This window comes from Pelobates fuscus, chromosome 7 (genome assembly GCF_036172605.1).
Source record: "Pelobates fuscus isolate aPelFus1 chromosome 7, aPelFus1.pri, whole genome shotgun sequence".
NCBI lineage: Eukaryota > Metazoa > Chordata > Amphibia > Anura > Pelobatidae > Pelobates > Pelobates fuscus.
This window is the reverse complement of record NC_086323.1, coordinates 198,351,355-198,376,605: the sequence shown is the minus strand read 5'-3', so window position 1 is coordinate 198,376,605 and position 25,251 is coordinate 198,351,355. Positions and strand designations below refer to the sequence as shown.

At 39.8% G+C, this 25,251-nt stretch overlaps 1 protein-coding gene and 1 pseudogene across 1 annotated transcript; one reads left to right on the top strand and one right to left on the bottom strand.

Moving 5' to 3' along the window:
- Positions 1-25,251, top strand: part of LOC134568447 (zinc finger protein 850-like) — a 466,353-nt pseudogene that overhangs the window by 210,397 nt on the left and 230,705 nt on the right.
- On the bottom strand, positions 13,419-15,453 carry LOC134569280 (oocyte zinc finger protein XlCOF7.1-like). The gene has a single exon (XM_063428195.1). The coding sequence runs from the start codon at positions 15,393-15,395 to the stop codon at positions 13,419-13,421; it is 1,977 nt and encodes a 658-aa protein (XP_063284265.1). The 5' UTR covers positions 15,396-15,453.

The window sequence follows — 25,251 nt, the reverse complement described above, 5'->3', positions numbered from 1 at the left end:
CTCTGTATAATAATACTGAGTATCTATACACTGATAATAAACATGTCGCTCTGTATAATAATACTGAGTATCTATACACTGATAATAAACATGTCGCTCTGTATAATAATACGGAGTATCTATACACTGATAATAAACATGTCGCTCTGTATAATAATACTGAGTATCTATACGCTGATAATAAACATGTCGCTCTGTATAATAATACTGAGTATCTATACGCTGATAATAAACATGTCGCTCTGTATAATAATACTGAGTATCTATACACTGATAATAAACATGTCGCTCTGTATTATAATACTGAGTATCTATACGCTGATAATAAACATGTCGCTCTGTATAATAATACTGAGTATCTATACGCTGATAATAAACATGTCGCTCTGTATAATAATACTGAGTATCTATACACTGATAATAAACATGTCGCTCTGTATAATAATACTGAGTATCTATACACTGATAATAAACATGTCGCTCTGTATAATAATACTGAGTATCTATACGCTGATAATAAACATGTCGCTCTGTATAATAATACGGAGTATCTATACACTGATAATAAACATGTCGCTCTGTATAATAATACTGAGTATCTATACGCTGATAATAAACATGTCGCTCTGTATAATAATACTGAGTATCTATACGCTGATAATAAACATGTCGCTCTGTATAATAATACGGAGTATCTATACACTGATAATAAACATGTCGCTCTGTATAATAATACTGAGTATCTATACGCTGATAATAAACATGTCGCTCTGTATAATAATACTGAGTATCTATACGCTGATAATAAACCTGTCGCTCTGTAGAATAATACTGAGTATCTATACGCTGATAATAAACATGTCGCTCTGTGTAATAATACTGAGTATCTATACACTGATAATAAACATGTCGCTCTGTATAATAATACTGAGTATCTATACGCTGATAATAAACATGTCGCTCTGTATAATAATACGGAGTATCTATACGCTGATAATAAACATGTCGCTCTGTATAATAATACTGAGTATCTATACACTGATAATAAACATGTCGCTCTGTATAATAATACTGAGTATCTATACACTGATAATAAACATGTCGCTCTGTATAATAATACTGAGTATCTATACACTGATAATAAACATGTCGCTCTGTATAATAATACTGAGTATCTATACGCTGATAATAAACATGTCGCTCTGTATAATAATACGGAGTATCTATACACTGATAATAAACATGTCGCTCTGTATAATAATACTGAGTATCTATACGCTGATAATAAACATGTCGCTCTGTATAATAATACTGAGTATCTATACGCTGATAATAAACCTGTCGCTCTGTAGAATAATACTGAGTATCTATACGCTGATAACAAACATGTCGCTCTGTATAATGATACTGAGTATCTATACACTGATAATAAACATGTCGCTCTGTATAATAATACTGAGTTTCTATACGCTGATAATAAACATGTCACTCTGTATAATAATACTGAGTATCTATACACTGATAATAAACATGTCGCTCTGTATAATAATACTGAGTATCTATACGCTGATAATAAACATGTCGCTCTGTATAATAATACTGAGTATCTATACGCTGATAATAAACATGTCGCTCTGTATAATAATACTGAGTATCTATACACTGATAATAAACATGTCGCTCTGTATAATAATACTGAGTATCTATACGCTGATAATAAACATGTCGCTCTGTATAATAATACTGAGTATCTATACGCTGATAATAAACATGTCGCTCTGTATAATAATACTGAGTATCTATACGCTGATAAGAAACATGTCGCTCTGTATAATAATACTGAGTATCTATACACTGATAATAAACATGTCGCTCTGTATAATAATACTGATTATCTATACACTGATAATAAACATGTCGCTCTGTATAATAATACTGATTATCTATACACTGATAATAAACATGTCGCTCTGTATAATAATACTGAGTATCTATACACTGATAATAAACATGTGGCTCTGTATAATAATACTAAGTATCTATACACTGATAATAAACATGTCGCTCTGTATAATAATACTGAGTATCTATACACTGATAATAAACATGTCGCTCTGTATAATAATACTGAGTATCTATACGCTGATAATAAACATGTCGCTCTGTATAATAATACTGAGTATCTATACGCTGATAATAAACATGTCGCTCTGTGTAATAATACTGAGTATCTATACACTGATAATAAACATGTCGCTCTGTATAATAATACGGAGTATCTATACACTGATAATAAACATGTCGCTCTGTATAATAATACTGAGTATCTATACGCTGATAATAAACATGTCGCTCTGTATAATAATACTGAGTATCTATACGCTGATAATAAACATGTCGCTCTGTATAATAATACTGAGTATCTATACGCTGATAATAAACCTGTCGCTCTGTAGAATAATACTGAGTATCTATACGCTGATAACAAACATGTCGCTCTGTATAATAATACTGAGTATCTATACAATGATAATAAACATGTGGCTCTGTATAATAATACTGAGTTTCTATACGCTGATAATAAACATGTCACTCTGTATAATAATACTGAGTATCTATACACTGATAATAAACATGTCGCTCTGTATAAAAATACTGAGTATCTATACGCTGATAATAAACATGTCGCTCTGTATAATAATACTGAGTATCTATACGCTGATAATAAACATGTCGCTCTGTATAATAATACTGAGTATCTATACACTGATAATAAACATGTTGCTCTGTATAATAATACTGAGTATCTATACGCTGATAATAAACATGTCGCTCTGTATAATAATACTGAGTATCTATACGCTGATAATAAACATGTCGCTCTGTATAATAATACTGAGTATCTATACGCTGATAAGAAACATGTCGCTCTGTATAATAATACTGAGTATCTATACACTGATAATAAACATGTCGCTCTGTATAATAATACTGATTATCTATACACTGATAATAAACATGTCGCTCTGTATAATAATACTGAGTATCTATACACTGATAATAAACATGTGGCTCTGTATAATAATACTGAGTATCTATACACTGATAATAAACATGTCGCTCTGTATAATAATACTGAGTATCTATACACTGATAATAAACATGTCGCTCTGTATAATAATACTGAGTATCTATACGCTGATAATAAACATGTCGCTCTGTATAATAATACTGAGTATCTATACGCTGATAATAAACATGTCGCTCTGTGTAATAATACTGAGTATCTATACACTGATAATAAACATGTCGCTCTGTATAATAATACGGAGTATCTATACACTGATAATAAACATGTCGCTCTGTATAATAATACTGAGTATCTATACGCTGATAATAAACATGTCGCTCTGTATAATAATACTGAGTATCTATACGCTGATAATAAACATGTCGCTCTGTATAATAATACTGAGTATCTATACGCTGATAATAAACCTGTCGCTCTGTAGAATAATACTGAGTATCTATACGCTGATAACAAACATGTCGCTCTGTATAATAATACTGAGTATCTATACAATGATAATAAACATGTGGCTCTGTATAATAATACTGAGTTTCTATACGCTGATAATAAACATGTCACTCTGTATAATAATACTGAGTATCTATACACTGATAATAAACATGTCGCTCTGTATAATAATACTGAGTATCTATACGCTGATAATAAACATGTCGCTCTGTATAATAATACTGAGTATCTATACGCTGATAATAAACATGTCGCTCTGTATAATAATACTGAGTATCTATACACTGATAATAAACATGTTGCTCTGTATAATAATACTGAGTATCTATACGCTGATAATAAACATGTCGCTCTGTATAATAATACTGAGTATCTATACGCTGATAATAAACATGTCGCTCTGTATAATAATACTGAGTATCTATACGCTGATAAGAAACATGTCGCTCTGTATAATAATACTGAGTATCTATACACTGATAATAAACATGTCGCTCTGTATAATAATACTGATTATCTATACACTGATAATAAACATGTCGCTCTGTATAATAATACTGAGTATCTATACACTGATAATAAACATGTGGCTCTGTATAATAATACTGAGTATCTATACACTGATAATAAACATGTCGCTCTGTATAATAATACTGAGTATCTATACACTGATAATAAACATGTCGCTCTGTATAATAATACTGAGTATCTATACACTGATAATAAACATGTCGCTCTGTATAATACTGAGTATCTATACACTGATAATAAACATGTCGCTCTGTATAATAATACTGAGTATCTATACGCTGATAATAAACATGTCGCTCTGTATAATAATACTGAGTATCTATACGCTGATAATAAACATGTCGCTCTGTATAATAATACTGAGTATCTATACGCTGATAATAAACATGTCGCTCTGTATAATAATACTGAGTATCTATACGCTGATAATAAACATGTCGCTCTGTGTAATAATACTGAGTATCTATACACTGATAATAAACATGTCGTTCTGTATAATAATACTGAGTATCTATACGCTGATAATAAACATGTCGCTCTGTATAATATTCAGAGAATATTATAGTAACATTAAAAGTAAAGGAACAATCACCTGACGTTACATGTAAAGATAATCTTACAACAGTTGGGCCTATAGGGCGATGGATAGTGATACAATGTAGAAAAGATACAACAGCGGTGAAAGAAAAGAAGAATCCTTCACTGGAGTTGAATTGGTTGGAGGGTATTAGGGCATAACCCAGAGTAATAATAAAGAAAGAAATTCTTTATTGAAATTCTGATGAGTAACAGCTTATTTGCAACAGAATATCAGTAGTCTGAAAACATTGTAGAGTAGAAAATGTGAACATAGGGAAGTAAAGTGTAGCCACTGAGATAACAATAAAATATAATGGTGAAAAAATCCTAAAAAGAAATAGTGGTGCTACAATCACCTTAGTGGAGCCACAGAAACCACTACATAAATACAAGTGACAGTTAAAATACAAATGGCGAGAGCACTCTGATAGAATAAAAAGTACAATTATGGTATTACCCAAACTTGATCACAATCTGGGGATAAAACACAGATGGGAAGAAAAAACACATAGGGTAATAACGTTACAGTAAAAACGTTAAAACTGTAATACTGGTCTCACTCACATAAAAAGAGTCACTTAATTAGCTGGCTCAAACTGCATGCCTTGAATCAAAATCTTATGGAACTTTCTTTGGGTCCTTTCTGTAGTTGTATTCAATGTACCACCAGGGAACGCAGGTTCAAGAGGTAACAGTAAACTTTATTTTCCAAACAAATGGAGATAATTAAAATATTGGATTATTAAAAGAAAAGTCCCATTGTATAAAAGTCCAAAGTGCACCTGACGCGTTTCGGTGGTCTGCCTTCGTCGGAGGTGATGTTCTTGATCCATGGTATGCTGTCTTTTAAATCCATCCTTCGCGCCATTTTCGCCACATTCGCGGCACTTTACTTCCAGGTTTGGCGCCGGGACGCGTCCTGCGTCATCACGTCCCGGCGTCTGTGTGCCCAGCATATTCTGAGTGCCCAGCATATTTGAAAGATACAATGACCCTTTTACAAATTCTTGATAATTTTAAATGGCAAGAGGACTATATCATGGCCACGTGTGACGTAACAAGTTTATACACGATAATTGAACATAATAAAGGCTGTGAAGCCACAAAATTTTATCTAGAAAAATCAGAAGATATGGACGATCAGCAAATCAAGTTTTTAATTAGGGTGTAGATGAGTATTTGGGGAGGATAAACGGCAGTGCTGCCCAAACTAATAATATAGTCGGGATGCTAGCCGACAAGATTCCTACAGCCCCCATTGCAATACTCCATATAATCCCCGATGCTAAGAGTGAACAGAGTAGATATGATGAAAAAGAAGGGTAATTAGTTAGTCCAGCCAGATGTAAATAGAGGTAAGTATAATTCTCTATGCTAATAAAACTTAACCCATCAAATGCACCCGTGCTCTTAAATCAAAACTCAGTCACTGGAGGCTTATTCAGAGTAGACGCTGTTTAAATACAGCGTGCTGAATACATCTGGTATGTAACTCAAGAGAGAGTGCTATAATAAGAAGCCTGGTGTTGCATTAGTCGATAAAAATCGATCGGAATAACAAAATTGATGATATCTTGACAAAGGCACATGCTGGCGCCGAAACGCACGTTGAGCCTAACCTTTACTATTATGAATCTTACTTAGGACTACTGCTATCTCTGCTTAATGCATCTGGGTTGGGGGTTCTTTATACCATTTAGGGCTTATTATATTAGCTTTTAGCTAGCTGCTTGTTCGTATCTTAGGAGTCTTAGCTTGCTTATTATAGGTGTTCGAGAGTTTTGTGTATCTGAAGGATATAATCAATTTTGTTATTCCAATTTTTGGTAAAATGCATCTTAAGGTTTGGGGCACCCCTAAACACTATTTTAGGTTTTTCAGGGATGAGATTTTTTAATATCTCATCCTCTTTTAGTAAGTGCCAGTGCCTATTGATGACCTTCCTTAATTCTTTCTTTTTATTATTGTAATCCAATACAATGGGTAGTGAGATGTTTTGGTTGCTTTGAGCTTTTTTCTCTATATACAATGTTTTTTTGGTTTAGCTTTAATGTTTGATTTATAGTAGTTTTTATTGTTTCATCTTTATATCTTTATATTTATTAGATGCACCTTACCAAAAATGATACGAAAAATAGTCCTGATAAAATTTGGAATTTTTTAGGAGAGAAAAAAAGGTTTTTATAGATGTAATTGCTGCTTAGCATGTAAAATAACTAATTTGAATATAAGTAAATTGAGAAACACTTTTAAATCAAATAATACCGGTAAGACCTATGATATTAAAGATGTCATTACATGTAACAGTAAGAACATCATATATTTATTGGAGTGCCCTTGCGACCTCCAATACATAGGACGTACGATTCGCCCATTAAAAACTAGGATAGAAGAACACTGCAGAAACATAGACAAGGGCTACAAGAACCACTCTGGCTCAGCACATTCCTGCCTAAGCACTGTACCTTCACTGGTATCTATATTGTTAGAAACCACTGGAGGGGTGGTGATTTTATTAAAAAGATTGAGAAGAAAGAAATGGAATTAGTCTATTATATGAATAAATTGCATCCAAATGGTCTTAACTTAGAGTTTGATTTAGTTAATTTTTTATAACATTTTTTAAGAAGTAGTAGTTTTCATATATACATTTTATACATATATTTTTTGATATATCATCATCTTTTAATATATCATTGGATTTTATATATGTAATGGATCCTGTGGTCCCTGTAGGACTGATCCTTGTAGCTTCTTCAGACATCCCAGCTGAATAAAAGCAAAGTAGTGATAATAGCTCTCAATCCCCCAAACAGGAGTCGAGACTTCATGAAGGGGTAAAAGGATCTGATTTAATGTGGTCTACCTGCCTGGTATTTATTCAGGTCTTCCACCAGGTGGACACTCCCCTAGGGGACCTGGTGGAAAACTGGGACAAAGTAATACAGAAGCCAATCAGAGAAATACAGAGATAAACACTCCCACAGGCACATTGAAACCCCTCCTCTCTATCCTGGAGATAATTGGGAAGAGGTCGTGCTCGACGTCAGTTAAATGCACACCATCTGGACAGGAATAACTTTGCTGCCTCCTGTTGAAAACCTGATAGTGAATGGGAATACCCTTAGCCCCCATGACAAACTTTGAAACCCGCCTATTGAACCTCTTGCGGCAACGTTCCAGCGCACTTTGGCTGTGAGCCTGCCGCCAATAGTTCCTAGCCACTACTTCCGACCAGATTATACAGACGTCGGGGTACATATCATTGTCTTTTAATATATCATTGGTTTTTATATATATATATATACTTTTTAGATGTATAATAACACCCATTCCTAACCATTACCCTCTCCTATGTGAAGTAAATCACCTGAGAAATGTACAGCTATGTATTTTATTTCAATACTATTTTTGTGTAATTGTAACCAACTGTATATCACCATTTTTATACACTCAGTCCCTTGTGACTATATATTTTTTTTAATTCTTTATTTTTGATGTGCGCAAAATGAAGTAACACAATTACTTGCACTGCCACGACAGCTAGTACCATGACAGCATAGTGTAGTAGAGGAAACCAAGCATGGCATCAGTGTCAGCTGCACATATTTTACATTTATATAAAACAATAAAAGTGTGATATGTTCAAGCTAGGTAACTTTCTAGGTGGGGTTAAGTCTAGGCATGAGTCGGTAAGATATTGAATCTGGCTTTTAACTGCAATGTGATCCTAATAAAACCTGTATATCACCGGTAGATACAGAAGGTAACAGTCTTGGCCCCTTTGCCAATATTTGTTGATTGTAAAACAAAAGTGTGACATCGTTATTGTTTAACTGCCATGGCAGGATTGTATTAAAGCATTTACTGGCAGTTGGCAGCTTGTGAAACTTAGTTCTGTTCTATTACATTGTTGGTTGTAAATTAATAGACGTTTCTATTATTTGCGTATATCTCTTAGCTAACTAAAACAAAATCAACTATGGCAAGCTAAGACTGAGCAGTAAACATATAACAACTAAATCATGCACGTCTGAGCTCTCCCTGCTTTCGGATGATCACATTAATCCGTGCATGAGTACCCATTAAACCAGTTCATTTTACCCTCAACTCACAGCCTCGACTCGTGTTGTAGGGAAAGGAGTATCCTATCTCTACTAGTAGCTAGTGTGGAATATCTACATTTCTAGGATTATTACTGTATGCAGATCGGAGCGGTGCTCTCACTCTCCAATACCGGGAACCAGGACATCTAAGCGGTCCAACTTCCAACTAGCCTGGAGGCACCCGTAACAATCAGCTCTTGCCAACACTTCCTTGGAACTATTTTTATATTCTACCTCGTGGCAGACTGGTCAGAACTTCCCTGCAATGGTGATCCAAAACTACCAAATGGATTTGGGTGATCTTTGGATATGTTGCTCACCCAGATCCATGTTATCCATGGATGTGACTCTTGTGGGCTTCCCATTAATTTTGGGGGTACTTTTGGGGTGTTGCAAAATTGTACGCCATCCGTGGCAGTAATATTGTAACAGGCCGCCACATTTGGTGGCAAGTGGGATCATCCCTTTTTCCTGGACTGCTAATCTGCGGTTGGCACTGGTGTACAGTGAATGGAAGGCTGGTATACACAGCTTAAGCGCAGCACATTAAAATAATTATTAGGAGTTCGTGGAGGTACTCCCAGCAACAAAGCCAAGCGGGTCATAATCAGCGAATTAATGGAGCTAGACCGGGAGAACTTGGCTGCGGCAACACCAACCATTCATGAGAATTAGATGGAAACCAACAGGGAGATTAGATGGAAAACAAACAGGGAGATTAGATGGATTAGATTAGATGGAAACCAACAGGGAGATTTGGGAACGACTGGCACTGTTTGGGAATGACTGGCACTGTTCAGGCCTGTGCCCTTGGAGAGGACGGCTTGCCAGCCTCTTACCATGTGACTATGGCCCCTGAGAGACTTTGCCCTGGGTAAGCATTATTTGGGCTTATCGGATTTTGAAACACTTTTTCTGCCCCTTTGAATAAATGCGAAGGTGTTCCCCTCCCCCGTTTCCTGTCTATTGGTCTCCAGCAGGGCGTTGTCCCAGGGACACTGCCAGACCAGTTGGAACTTGATGCTAGACTTAAACCCCATGGCGATTTGACTGTGTTTATGGGATCTGAGCGCTGTTTGTATATATTGAGCGCTCAGATCCCAACTGGTCTGGCAGTGTCCCTGGGACAACACCCTGCTGGAGAACAATGGGGTAGGTATTAGAGGGTGAGGGGAAGAGGCACATTCTTCCATGGAATCAAAGGGCAGAAACAGTCTCCTAAAAGCCAATATGCCTAAATAGTCTGTTTAACTGGCAAAGTCTCCCAGGGACCATAGTCACATGGCAGGAGGCTGGCAATTAGTCCTCTCCAGGCCCAAGTGGCAAAGGGCACTTTGTCACAAGGCCAAGCCCATCTCACAAAATATTAATGCAAGTAATAAATAATGTTATCATGAATGCGAACACCAGGGAACAGCGGGAACTACAAATACTCTTGACTCCCTACCTGTATGGACAAGAGTTTACTCTGGTTACAGACCATAACCCGTTGGTGTGGCTACGCTGATGGGTTATCAAGGCAGCTGACGCATCTTGGCTGGGGTCTCGTCGTCCCTTCTCACCCTGGACCAAATTCCTGGATCCAGCTCCCAGTGAGAAGACCTCTTGTGACGAAAGTAACCTTGTCATTGGCTTCTGGAGGGGACTGCTGGCCAGCCTCTTGCTTCAGGACTATGGGCCTTGCAATATACCTTGCCCAATGCACTTTAAAAGGCTCTGTTCATGTGAGTTATGTACTTTTGTACTCCAGACAGAGAGACCGAACGTTAGCCCTGATTCCCTGGAACAGTTTTAGGCATTGGACCATGTGCACGGTCGGTAAAAATAAGACTTCCAGTTAATTCCTGAACTGATCTGAGTGATTTTTGAATATGTTGGTCACCCAGATCAGGGCTATCAGGGGATGTAACATTTGTAGGGTTTTATGTATTTTTAGGGTACTTTTGGGGTGTTTTTAAAAAGTTAGTTTTTTTCTGTGCTTGGACATAATTTGAATATAATTAGTACAGTTACTGATCCAATTATCTCCCAAGCAGAGGAGAGGGATGGTGTGCTGTGTGTGGGAGTGTCGTGCCATGTGACCTTATTGTTATTGATCTGTGAAGTAGAAAATCAGTCCCCCACAAGATCCCTGTGGGCGTATCCCCTTGCATGGGGATTGTCATATAAGGCCAAGTGTGGCTCCCATTAAAGAGATTTGTTTACCCCTTCATGAAGCCTTGACTCATATTTGGGGGATTGGAGAACTACATACACACTGGGAATTGCTATATCACAATACTACCCTGAGTTTAATGACTAGCTCTTCTAAGAGCTGTTCCTTCTACGCTCTCTGGACTAGGAGAGGTCTACCCACTGTAAGCTGGATTCTGGTCTTCGATCCAGGGTGGGTGGAGGACAGCGAGACCCCAACCAAGCTGTGGCGATTTGTGCTTTTTATGGTGGTTATAGTGTTCCAGTATGGTGCTCGCAAGTACTAGGAAGCAGCGATTGACGGAGGTACCCGGTCAGGGTGCAAGATGGTCCGTCACAGCCATCATGCTATTTCTTCTAAATAGACAAGCATAAAAAGGACTTTGATTGTAAATCTAAAATTATTATCTTCAAAATCCTCCAGTACTGGATAAACTACGTTCAAATGGTTTTCCTACTGCTCACCTCCGCCTTTTCATAGTAACTCTGGGATGTTTACTAACACTCATTGCAGGGAACAGTTTGACTTTCTTCAGTTATCTTCTTGTAATCTTCTTGGTTATTCAGTTAGTAATAATTCAGACTTAAATCTTGCTTATGTGATGAATATCTATCTGCAAAAAGTATTACATGTCATCTAAGAATCCAGTTAATTAGGATGCGTACGCATAAGGATAAGGTTATTTGATTCTTTAAAATAAGTGGAAAAAGGCATACGTTATAATAATGGTTGTACTTGGGAGGTTAAATAGAATTTACACATATATTTAAATTAATACATTGAGAAAGAGGCTTTTCTTAATACACATGGGAGTCTGGCCTGGAATTCTGGGTCGATGGTTATAATAACAATGGGCCTTCATCATTGATATACAATGGACATATGTTCTACATCTAATATTAGATGTCTAGGTAATTTGCAACTAATTAAAGAATGCTAATGTGACAGATCCCTCTGTCTTGCAGTACTTTTATTTCCCTTACAGTTTGTCTGTTTGTTCATGCATTTCCCTGTCTGTACAGCCCCCATGTTATTGCACCATTTTACCGAACTATTTGCAGAACGGACGGCCCCAAAGCAGGGAAGTGTACTGCTTGTTAACCTCTTGGCCTCATTAGAACATTGCGGTTAACCGCAGACACTTCCCCTTGTTAATGGGCGGCTGGGTGGTCGTCGTTCATATGAACGACCACGAGGTGGAGGCCATCTTGGACATACGAACGCTCAGCGGTGGTTGACGATGATTCTATGGATCTAAAAACGGCTATTCTGTTCATTCGAACACCACTGAAGCCGCCGACTTCCCTTCATCTGGTTCATCTCTTCATACGAACAGCAGGCTGTTTGACACATTTTGATACGAACTGAGCTACCCCAGATAGTTATCCCATGGAGCTCATTCGTATACCTAAAGACTAAGTGAAAGAATTTGGCTCCATGGCGATTGAACTGTATGTATGTGATCTGAGCGCCATTCGGTAATAATGTGCGCACAGATCTAAGCTATCTGGGGATATGTTGAATGTATATATTCTGTTCAGTAATTCCTATATTGTATATTTTTATGTGTTTTCATCACCACATGGAAAATGGAGTTCAGCCTCTATCCTCAGAGATAATTGAATTACTTTCCAATTATCTCCAAGATAGAGGGGAGAGTTTACAGTATGCTGGTGGGAATATTATTGGTTACTGTTATATTGTGTCCCAGTCTTCCACCAGGTCCCCTATGGGAGTGTGCACCTGGTGGAAGACCTGCATAAATACCGGGCAGGTAGCCCAAATTAAACAGATTCCTGCTTGACCCTCAATACAGAGCCTCGTCTCATACTTGGGGGGATTTATTCGTCTGGTTTTCTCTGTTTGGCTGTTTGGATCCTGTTCGGCTGATTGGAGCGCTTAGTAGCTCCCTTTACATTCAGAAGGGGAACCTCCTAAACGGCTTTAACCCCTTTGCTGCCGGGGTGCCGTTACAGCTAATAATAATATTACAAAGAAAAAATCATATAACACATTGGATATTTTAAAGCTCATTAAATATTTTAAGAAGGCTGAAATTTGACCTTAAATTATGAGTGGCTGATTGGCATATGACACAAAATTAGTATATTTATTAGTTATGGTCTCAGCTGCATTGTATGCCCTAAGAAAAACCCTAGAAAATTTGAAGTAAACATAACCTTTGCTTGAAGTCTGGATTAACATGGGGCTTGGGGGAAGTAGCCTTTCACTCTGTAACAGACAGAACATACAATCACAATGTATCTCGAGTTGCCGGAAAGTCATCACATGTACGTTGACTGCTACTATCACAGTTACTATTTACTGTGTCAGCATGATCAAAATTCACAATACAAGATATTTTATTTGTATGTTAAAGTATACATGCATTATACAATTTTAGAAACTCATCACCTGTATGAGATATCTGATGTCTATCAAGATTAGGTTTAACAGAAAATCATTTCCCCTATTCAGAATGTAAGGACGGTTTCTTTCCTGTGTGAGTTCTCTGATGATGAACAAGCTCTGCTTTAGTGACAAAACATTTAACACATTCAGAACATGAGAACGGTTTATTTTCTGTGTGAGTTATCTGGTGACGAACAAGCTTTGCTTTAGTGACAAAATATTTTCCACATTCAGAACATGAGAATGGTTTCTCTCCTGTGTGAGTTCTCTGATGACTGACAAGTACTGTTTTACGAACAAAACATTTTCCACATTCAGAACATGAGAATGGTTTCTCTCCTGTGTGAGTTCTCTGATGACAAACAAGCATTGCTTTAGTGACAAAACATTTTCCACATTCAGAACATAAGAATGGTTTCTCTCCTGTGTGAGTTCTCTGATGACTGACAAGCACTGCTTTACGAACAAAACATTTTCCACATGCAGAACATGAGAACAGTTTCTCTCCTGTGTGAGTTCTCTGATGACTGACAAGAGTTGAATGTTGCCGAAAACATTGTCCACATTGAGAACAAGAGAATGGTTTCTCTCCTGTGTGAGTTCTCTGATGACTGACAAGCTTTGCTTTAGTGACAAAACATTTTCCACATTCAGAACATGAGAACAGTTTCTCTTTTGTGTGAGTTTGCTGATGATTGACAAGCTGTGATTTACTAACAAAACATTTTCCACATTCAGAACAAGAGAATGGTTTCTCTCCTGTGTGAGTTCTCTGATGATTGACAAGCTGTGATTTACTAACAAAACATTTTCCACATTGAGAACAAGAGAATGGTTTCTCTCCTGTGTGAGTTCTCTGATGACTGACAAGCACTGCTTTACGAACAAAACATTTTCCACATTCAGAACACGAGAACGGTTTCTCTCCTGTGTGAGTTCTCTGATGACTGACAAGCACTGTTTTACGAACAAAACATTTTCCACATACAGAACATGAGAACAGTTTCTCTCCTGTGTGAGTTCTCTGATGACTGACAAGATTTGAAAGTTGCCGAAAACATTTTCCACATTCAGAACATGAGAACGGTTTTTCTCCTGTGTGAGTTCTCTGATGACTGACAAGATTTGAAAGTTGCCGAAAACATTTTCCACATTCAGAACATGAGAACGGTTTCTCTCCTGTGTGAGTTCTCTGATGACTGACAAGATTTGAATGTTGCCGAAAACATTTTCCACATGCAGAACATGAGAACAGTTTTTCTCCTGTGTGAGTTCTCTGATGACTGACTAGAGTTGAATGCTTCCGAAAACATGTTCCACATTCAGAACATGAGAACGGTTTCTCTCCTGTGTGAGTTCTCTGATGATTGACAAGCACTGCTTTACGAACAAAACTTTTTCCACATTCAGAACATGAGAATGGTTTCTCTCCTGTGTGAGTTCTCTGATGACTAACAAGCACTGTTTTACGAACAAAACATTTTCCACACGCAGAACATGAGAACAGTTTCTCTCCTGTGTGAGTTCTCTGATGACTGACAAGATTTGAATGTTGCCGAAAACATTTTCCACATTCAGAACATGAGAACGGTTTCTCTCCTGTGTGAGTTCTCAGATGACTGACAAGAGTTGAATGTTGCCGAAAACATTTTCCACATTCAGAACATGAGAACGGTTTCTCTCCTGTGTGAGTTCTCAGATGACTGACAAGATTTGAATGTTGCCCAAAACATTTTCCACATTCAGAACATGAGAACGGTTTCTCGCCTGTGTGAGTTCTCTGATGATTGACAAGACCTGCTTTAGTGACAAAACATTTTCCACATTCAGAACATGAGAATGGTTTATCTCCTGTGTGAGTTCTCTGATGACGGACAAGACCTGCTTTAGTGACAAAACATTTTCCACATTCAGAACATGAGAAAGGTTTGGGGTTTATGTTCACTATCTCCTGTGAGAACATATAGGAATCTGATAAAATGCTTGATTTTTCAGAGTTAAAGTCCTTGGTGCTGTTATTAAAAGATTTCTTCATAGCTTTGCTTCGTGTATTTCTGTTCTTGTCAACCTTTCTGTATAACCTCTCCTGACAAATACACCTGAAAGAAATATACTGGGAGTTAAAGGAAATCGGTCACTATAAATTATTGTTTGCCATACTTAGAAAAAATTACAATATGTTTTTTAATAGATAAGAAATACGACCATCAGGTGTCATAGTGACTGAGGAAATTAAAGCAGCACTGTCATGCCGAACTTACCTTTCCCCATTTGATTCATCTTCTCTCCCTCTGTCAGGATCTGTTATTAACTTCTTCCTGTCTGCTCTAGTTTTCTTTAGAAGAAAAGATAAAGTAGGGACTACTTGCCTTATGGAGGTTTCATATTGACCACCATAGAGTGAGGGAGGTCATGGGGAGCTTAGGAAGTGGCGGGGAGCAATGCTCACTGCCGCTTCTATCTTTATATATTACAAGGAGGGAGCTACGTGTGCCGGAAGATCCCTCCTGGTAATAAACTGAACCAACAAACACTGATATTTAGTGTTTGTTTGTTCATCTGAAATTTCTAGTCATTCATTCGTCTTTCAGACGAATGAATGAATAGATGAAATTCCCGTTCGCATGCCCAAGTGTTTAACTGGGCATGTGCGGGAATCTCACAGCACTATCTCATGTGGGTAGATGACGTGTCCGTTACGGTTGCTTCCAGGTTAGCTGGAAGTTGGACCACTTGGATATCCTGGTTCCCGAACTTGGAGAGTGAGAGCGCCGCTCCGATCAGCATACAATGGTATTCCTGTAAGTGTAGAATCTCCCACTAGCTATAACAAAGATAGGATACACCTTTCCCTTCAGCACAAGTCGACCTGGGATTTGAAGGTAAAACAAACTGTTTTAATGGCACTCATGCACGGTTATTTATACAAGTTATCAGGTCAGATGATAACCCCTCTGGACCTGATGGTACACTGGACAATGCCATGTCCCAACCAATAAGAGTACAGTGCATCTATTGAAAACACTCCCCCCTACCTTGGAGATAATTGGTTTCAACGGTTAGACTAACCTAATTATCTCCAAGTACATGAAAATACCACATTTTATTTCTCACATAAAAAGAACAAACATGCATAACTTCTATACTTTAATAATAAAAAATCCCATTCGACCTTTCTCTGGATAGCTCTAGCTTCTAGCGTTGTAAGAAATTGATATACAAAACTGCAATATTGTATATAACATTCTGTGTATGTGACTGGTTTCACTAGTTGGGGTTATCTCCTGGATAAAAGTGTGATAAGGATCAAAGCTTTCAGTTGCATTTTACAACACCCAGCTAAGACAAAAGCTTACATGCCTCCAGCAGTTCTCCTGCCAACCAGTTTTCCATGCATGTTATCAGAAGACCAGAGTAATTAACATCTAGGTGTAACCATGGAAGTGTGTGTTTTCCCAAGTCATTCAATCTACCCAGAAACCAACCCTAACTGGTCACTTCTTTCACAATGTTCCAGTATAGCTGGAGGGAAGAGATCAAAGGGAAAGACTTGTGTAAAGAAGGAACTCTCTAGAGAAAGAGGGCGGGATAAACCACTTTTGGAGGAAACAGGGATTCTGCGACTTGTAGTTTATTACTCCAAGAATGAGTCTTTAAAAGGACAACATCCAAGGAACTCTCTCTCTCTCTCTTTGTCTCTTTGGAGAGGACAGCGCAGCAAGCAAGGCCATGGTGAACTGAGAGAGGCTTTCCCAGATTACCCAAGATGAAGGCGCAAGGGGAAGACCTGCATTTAAATGTTTAAGTATTGCCCTTTTATTATATAGATTTTGATCATGTACTGGATATAATGTATAATGTGTAATGTGTATATCCTTTTAAAATCTAACAGTATGTTTAAATTAATATTTACAATACATTTTATTATACACTTGTGTTTGTGTCTTATTTGTCACACATTCCCTAAAAGAGTATCCTTGTAAGAGGGTCATAATTTCTTACAGCACTACACTAGGATTTATTTTTTAAGCTAGCAATGCTTTGAATGCATAACATTTTTATTTTATAGCTCAGATAAATACAAAGTATAATAAAAACACACCATGCAATACCTTTTATTATTTTCAACCCAAGCCCTCCTATCCAGGAGTCTTTTGTAGCATTAGCTAACCAGTGTATAATAGTGTAGGTTCGCTTTGTGCTCTGCTGGTTTGCATAACTTAACCAATATTGGGTAAGTTCTTCTGAAGAAATGTTAGAGCTTACAGGTGTATATAGTATGAGGCAGTCAAAGGGCGTTGTAGATTCTAACGTTAACAAATCAAATGATTTATTTGGTAACTTAATATAGGTCCTTGACTAAGCCCCATTCGAATGCACGAACGGGGCCATTCATGCATTTGGCTCAGGATAACAGTGAGGTCAAACAGCCGAACGGGACTTAGTCTCTGCAGCTGAAAATTCAGTGTAGGAGAAGGTAAGGGTCAGCAGTGTTCATTGAAATGTGAAGACAACACTGACCGCATTTGAATGAATAAAGATGGCCGCCGCCATGTGTTCGTTTGTACGAACAGAGGCCCTCCAGCAGGCTCCCAGCCTGGGAGGTAAATTGCCTGCACGCTTCCACTTCCGGGCAGTTCGCCTGTGTAATACTTGGTTCAGTAAGCCCCATTTACTGAACCAAGTGGAAAATATCCCTGAACAAAGGATTTTAACCATGTCTGGGGACACAGTCTTAAAAGGGCAGAGTCCCAAACAAGTCTGTAGACACCGTCTTAAAGGGGCAATGTCCCAATTTTCCCTATGTCCCAAAAATGTGCTTAAAGGGCCAACACCAGTCCCATAAAAGTCCATAAGCCCCAATATGCTTACAGACTGTTCTTAAAGGGCCATACACACCAGGGCCATAGTCATGAGGAAGGAGGCTGGTAATAAGGCTTCTCTATAATACAGGAAAGCAGGGCAATTTGTCACTTAAAGAGACAGTTACAAAAGGCATTTTGTAACAGAAGAATTGTCTACAAACTGTATATTTTCCTGCCTTCTCACAGGCAGAGGTGAGGATTTTGTGGAAATGAATGGGAGTGTTTACCTGTTATGTACGTGTTTGATTGGCTGTGCTACAAAACCATGTGGGTGGTAACATTGTTTAAAAATGTGTATATAAGAAACAATAAAGCCACAGCCCTGGCTGTTCCTGTTTTGACCCTCAACATAGAGCCTAGTCTCATGATTGGGGGATACAGCTGCATCTACACTGGGGGATTGCTATACTCTACATACTCCCCTAGCTATAATCACTAAGCTGTTTTCAGAGATTGTTCCGGCTTCGCTCTCTACAGGAAGAGAGGTTCGGTCTGCAGTGCTTATGATGTCTGGAGAAATGCTTGGAGCTTTTGGGAAGCACTAGGAGCATCCATCAACGGAGGTACTCGGTTGGAGTACTAGGAGCTCCGTTACATGAGGTTATTCTCGACTGAGGTCTGTCTGTCGGGATAACCCATTGGCATTCCCATTCTGCTTTCCGGGTCTGTAAGTGATTGTAAAGTTAAATGGCTGTAGGGTGGCGGAGCCAAGCCATCGAGGTGAACGGTCGCATGCAAACTGTGCTCCGTATCCAGCAATCTGTATACCGCACTTTTACCCCAAATAAACCGACCAAAACCGGACCCCTCAGGCAGCCCACACCGACATGGGTCGGAAAATTAAAAAACAAAGACCGGACAAGCCAAAACCAGGCACAAGCATTGGGGACCTATGGCGGCAGGCACATGGCGCCTCAATACCCAAGATGGCTGCCTACCTGGGTGAGAGCTCTGACTACTCAGAAGACCAGACCATGGAGCCTGAGGACTTTCACACCCGCCCAAAGTGGCAGAATTCCGCAAAGACCTGCAGGGCCTGAGTGGCCATATGGGAAACCTAGAAAAGGACTCCCACAACACGAAGGTACAAATCACCCACCTACAACAGGAGATACAAGCACTCCACCAACAGAATACAGCCACGGAACAGAGGTTCGCCACATTGGAAGATCACAGACGGAGCAAAAACCTTAACATCAGAGGGTTAGCTTAAGCAGTCCCTGAAGCAGGAATACCGCACTTCGTTAGAAGGCTGCAAACGGCGATACTCTCCTCCAAACAAGCCAAAGCGGTGACGATCAAAGAAATGTTCCGCATCCCAAACCCATCAAAGGCACCTACCACCGCCCAACGAGATTTAATTTATTTTTCTTTTCTCTCATCAATAAACATTTTATTGAACAATTAAAATATAAAACAGAATACATTTTATTATGTGAATATTTTTTTTTACACATCGATTTTTATTGAAACATAATTTTATATATAACAATAATCTGTAGCTTATGCACAGGTTCAAATTACCGTATATACTCGAGTATAAGCCGAGTTTTTCAGCACATTTTTTGTGCTGAAAAACCCCAACTCGGCTTATACTCGAGTTAATGTCTGTATTATGGCAATTTGCATTGCCATAATACAGACAATGGGGCTGTGGGGGCTGCAGAGATCTTACTTACCTTTCCCGCAGCTCCTGTCAGCTCCCTTCTCCTCCGCGGCGGTCCGTTCAGCACCTCGGTCAGCTCCCAGTGTAAGTCTCGCGAGAGCCGCGGGGTCATAGTGCGGCTCTCGCGAGACTTACACTGGGAGCTGAGAGAGGAGCTGCACGGACCGGCATGGAGAAGGGAGCTGACAGGAGCTGCAAGAGAGGTAAGTGCTTCCTGACAGCCCCCCTCCCCCCCCACTGAACTGCCAATGACACTGGACCTCCAGGGAAGCAGAGCCCCCCTCCCTGCCATGTATCAAGCAGGGAGGGGGGCCGGAAAAAAAATATATAATAAAAATAATAATTAAATTAAAAACAATAATAATAAAAAACAATACAAAATTATTAAAATAATAAAAAAAATTGCCCACCCCCCACCAAGGCTCAGCTACACACACACACACTGCACTCATATACACACACACTGCACTCATACATACACACTGCACTCATACACTGCACTCATATACACACACACTGCACTCATACATACACACACATCACTCATACATACACACACATCACTCATACATACACACGCTGCACTCATACACACACGCTGCACTCATACACACACGCTGCACTCATACACACACGCTGCACTCATACACACACGCTGCACTCATACACACACGCTGCACTCATACACACACGCTGCACTCATACACACACGCTGCACTCATACACACACGCTGCACTCATACACACACGCTGCACTCATACACACACGCTGCACTCATTATATACACACACTGTAAATAAATATTCAATTAATATAATTTTTTTAGGATCTAATTTTATTTAGAAATTTACCAGTAGCTACTGCATTTTCCACCCTAGTCTTATACTCGAGTCAATAAGTTTTCCCAGTTTTTGGGGGTAAAATTATGGGCCTCGGCTTATATTCGGGTCGGCTTATACTCGAGTATATACGGTATATGCAAAATCACATAATTACATATCATAATAAACATAGTGCATCGAGATGGCATATACTTGAGGCATAAGCCCAGAATAACAAACAATAACAAAGATAAAAAAAACAACATTCAGAGTCAAAAAAAAAAAAAAAAAAAAAGAAAACCAACCCCCATTCAGAGCAAGTGAATAAACTTGAAGAAAGGAAAATGTCAATTGACAATAGTACATTATTTTCAGTGTTTCTGTATCTGAATTAACACAATTATTCACACCTCTATTGTATTAAAGGGACACTATAGTCACCTGAACAGCTTTAGCTTAATGAAGCAGTTTTGGTGTATAGAACATGCCCCTGCAGCCTCACTGCTCAATCATCTGCCATTTAGGAGTTAAATCCCTTTGTTTATGAACCCTAGTCACACCTCCCTGCATGTGACTTGCACCGGCTTTCTTTATTGCAAGTTCTGTTTAATTAAGATTTTCTTATCCCCTGCTATATTAATAGCTTGCTAGACCCTGCAAGAGCCTCCTGTATGTGAATAAAGTTCAATTTAGAGATTGAGATACAATTATAATTATTTAAGGTAAATTACATCTGTTTGAAAGTGAAACCAGTTTTTTTTCATGCAGGCTCTGTCAATCATAGCCAGGGGAGGTGTGGCTAGGGCTGCATAAACAGAAACAAAGTGATTTAACTCCTAAATGACAGTGAATTGAGCAGTGAAATTGCAGGGGAATGATCTATACACTAAAACTACTTTATTTAGCTAAAGTAATTTAGGTCACTATAGTGTTCCTTTAACTATAACATAGTTAACATTTTTCATAGGCATCAGCAACAATTTTGTATATTAAAAACTAAAAATGTATTGTATATTATTAACAGAGAGACTGTCTAAAGCATAGATTGGCCAAACATATGTTGGTATCTTCCTAGCCAATAGGAAAACCAGACTTTTTATTTTATTTATAAGTTCATATTCCATAGAAACATAATTTGGTTAATCAATAACCGTTTCTGGAACGGAATAGAGGTTTTCCACTGACGCGCAATGATAATTTTAACAGTGACTAAACAATGTGTGGCAAAGCAAACATCGCTATGTGATTTAAGGTTCCAGTTTAAGTGTAGAAGAGCAGAAACAGCATTTTCGTTAATTTAAATTTAATTGTGCGTTTCCAATCAGGGCAAGATAAGGCAGCAGTACTAGGAGCACTCAGGGGGAAAACTCCCTACAACTTTGAGAATTCCACCCTCACCTTTTTTGCGGACTTGTCGGGGACTACCCTAGGGTGGCGCAAGACTCTACAGCCCTTCACATCGCACTTCGAGCAAGGGACATTCCCTACAGGTGGAAAGGATCCCACACTAGCGGTCCTTCAAGGCAGCAACACTTACCCAATCCGGGACCTCGAAGGAGCAGCGGGCATCTTACAGACCCTGGGTCTCCCACAGGACGCTCTCACCAATGGAGGAACTGGGACATCTGAGACCCAGCTGGCATGGCCAGATTCGTGCCGTGCAGAACCCACTGGGATACCTTCCAAAAGTCACTACCTGAACTCCAACCACGGGCTCCCGTGGAGTGCTCTATACCAACCCCTTAACCCTGCCGGCATGGGGCTAGGTTGGGTTGGCTAATGTTTAATGCTTGATTTTAATGATTATTTTTGTAATTTTTTTTAACATTTTAATTTTCCTTGTTACATCTGCTACCCCCGGCCTAACTCCCACCCACACCAGGCCATACTGGGACGGCTGCATAACACACACTTCCCCATCACCATCAATGTTCCCCCCCAGACGACTGCTGTATAACCCATACACTCCATGTTCCCCTGCCCCACAAAAATGGTTAAAGCCAAAAGCACCAACACCTCCACAAAACAGGCTTACCCTATGTGAGACGCGAGATACTGCACACCGCTAGGATATGCTGCTACAACACCACAGGCAAATACCTAGCCCGAAGGCAGACACCACCAAGTCAGTGCTACCACTGCATGAAGGTAACCAGCTTTAGGTCGAAGCGGGTTGTCCCCTGCCTCAGTCCACCGAGCAGAACTAAGATACCAAAGCTCGTACATTGCCTCTTCACACAAATCAAAGCACAGCCCAGAGATGCCAGGTAGACACCTACGTTATCCACCTGGGAACGCCTGGGACACTACATTCAAGCAAACAACATACGTAAATTCTTAGACTTTCCATAACATGCTGCCTCAAAAGCTCCAAAACGGCCTCAATAAGCTGCCTCTCCATAATTATCCCCCACAGGCACATCGGGCACCCCTATTGTAACAACCAGAAACAGCAGCATAGATATCCACTCTACACTTCAACCCAGACAATTGCTCAAGCGTTTAAAGGCTCTTGTCGATTATAGTATAGGCACAGATACAACGGCCACCACATAAATGCAATACATACTAAAACGAAACGCAATAACCAGGATTGTGCTTCTGATATATAATTTTTTTTTAAAGTGCTGTAAATTATATGCTATGCTGTGGATATATACTGTCTTTATTGAACTTGGCACAGCAGTCGTGGCTGAACAAGCAAACTGTTATTGTTCGCACAAAAAAATAATAAAAATTAAATGGCTGTAGGGATAAGCTCCATTGTAAAAGCCGGCCTTTATCTCCTGAGACCTGGTTTAGCCACAGGAACGGGTTATGGTCTGTAACCAGAGTAAACTCTTGTCCATACAAGGTAGGGAGTCAATTTATTTAATGCCCACACCAGGTCCAAACACTCATTTTCCACCGCGGCATAGCTGACCTCTCGTGGCAGGAACTTTCGGCTGATGTAGGCAACAGGATGCTCCCCTCTGTCTTTTCCTCCTTGGCTGAGGACTGCCCCCAGCCCGAACATGGAAGCGTCTGTATGAACGATAAAGCATTTGTCTGGACTGGGGCAGCCAAGACAGGAGCATTAACCAGTGCATTTTTGAGAGCCTGTAAGGCTGTCTCACAGTGGGGAGACCACAGAACCTGTCGGGGAAGGTGTTTCTTTGTTAGTTCGGTAAAGGGTTTGGCAATCAAACTATAGGAAGCACTAGGAGCATCCATTAACGGAGGTACCAAGTCGGGGTGCCAGGTGATCCGTTACATCCTGGAAGCCATCAAGGAACCAATAGCTGGAATGTAGCTAGGGCATTCTTCATCCCGAACGGCATAACCTTAAAGTGGTACAAGCCGAACGGGCTGACGAATGCCGACTTGGGTAGTTAGGCTGGTGTACCCTGGGTCTTGAGAAAATGTGGGAGATTTGGTCTGCAGTAGTTTGCTTAGCTGCTCCGTCTCAGTCGGGTTAAGCCTGTCCCCTATCTGTACCTGTGCCACTAGGTCGGGGTGGGGGTACTTTTCTAAAAAAATCTGGTATGGGTAAGTTGTCAGGGTCCTCGTGAGCGGGGTTACAGATAGCTGCCACATCTTCCTGTCTCTCTAGGTCCTCATTGAGCATATTAACATGGAAGATTTTCCGAAGGCTCTCATCGTGGCAGCTAGCTATAACATAGGTAGTATCTCGTCGCTTCTCTACTACTTGGTAAGGACTCTGCCAGGGTGCCTGTAGCTTATCCGCCTTTACCGGCTTGAGCACCTTAACTTTATCCCCTATGGCAAAGTTCCTCCTCCGTGCCCCTCTATCATACCATACTTAGTCAGCTCTGGGCCGACTGGAGGTTAACCTGTACAGACCTAGCCAACTGCTCCATTCGGTCCCGAAGTTCCAGCACGTACGGCACAATGGGGACTCCGGCGGTCTCGGTCTCTCCCTCCCAGTGCTCATGAATAAGGTTAAGGGGGCCCCATACCTTTTGTCCGTAGAGCAGCTCAAAGGGAGAGAACCCTGTTGTTTTCTGGGGCACCTCCCGGTAAGTAAACAGGAGGTGCGGTAGGAAACGCTCCCAGTCTCTATACTCCTGGGTGAATGTTTTGAGCATCTGCTTGAGGGTTCCATTGAACCTATCACAGAGCCCAATAGTCTGCAGGTGGTAGGGAGAGCTAAGGAGAGATTTTATCTTGAAGACATGCCAGAGCTGTTGCGTGAGTTCAGTGGTAAATTGAGTGCCTCTGTCGGATAGGGTCTCTTTGGGAAATCCTACCCGAGAGAACACCTGAACCAGCGCATTAGCCACGGTGTCTGCTTGGATATTAGACAGGGCCACTGCTGCTGGGTACCGGGTAGCGTAGTCCACCATGGTAAGAATATATTGTTTAACGGAGGGACTAGGGGTAGTCAGTGGCCCCACTAAATCGATGGAAACCCGGCTGAATGGCTCCTCTATGATGGACATATTCACCAGGTGCACCTTAGGGTGATCTCCTCTCCTCCCTACCCGCTGACATACATTGCATGTGTTGCAGTATGCTCGGACGTCAGCGTGGACCCC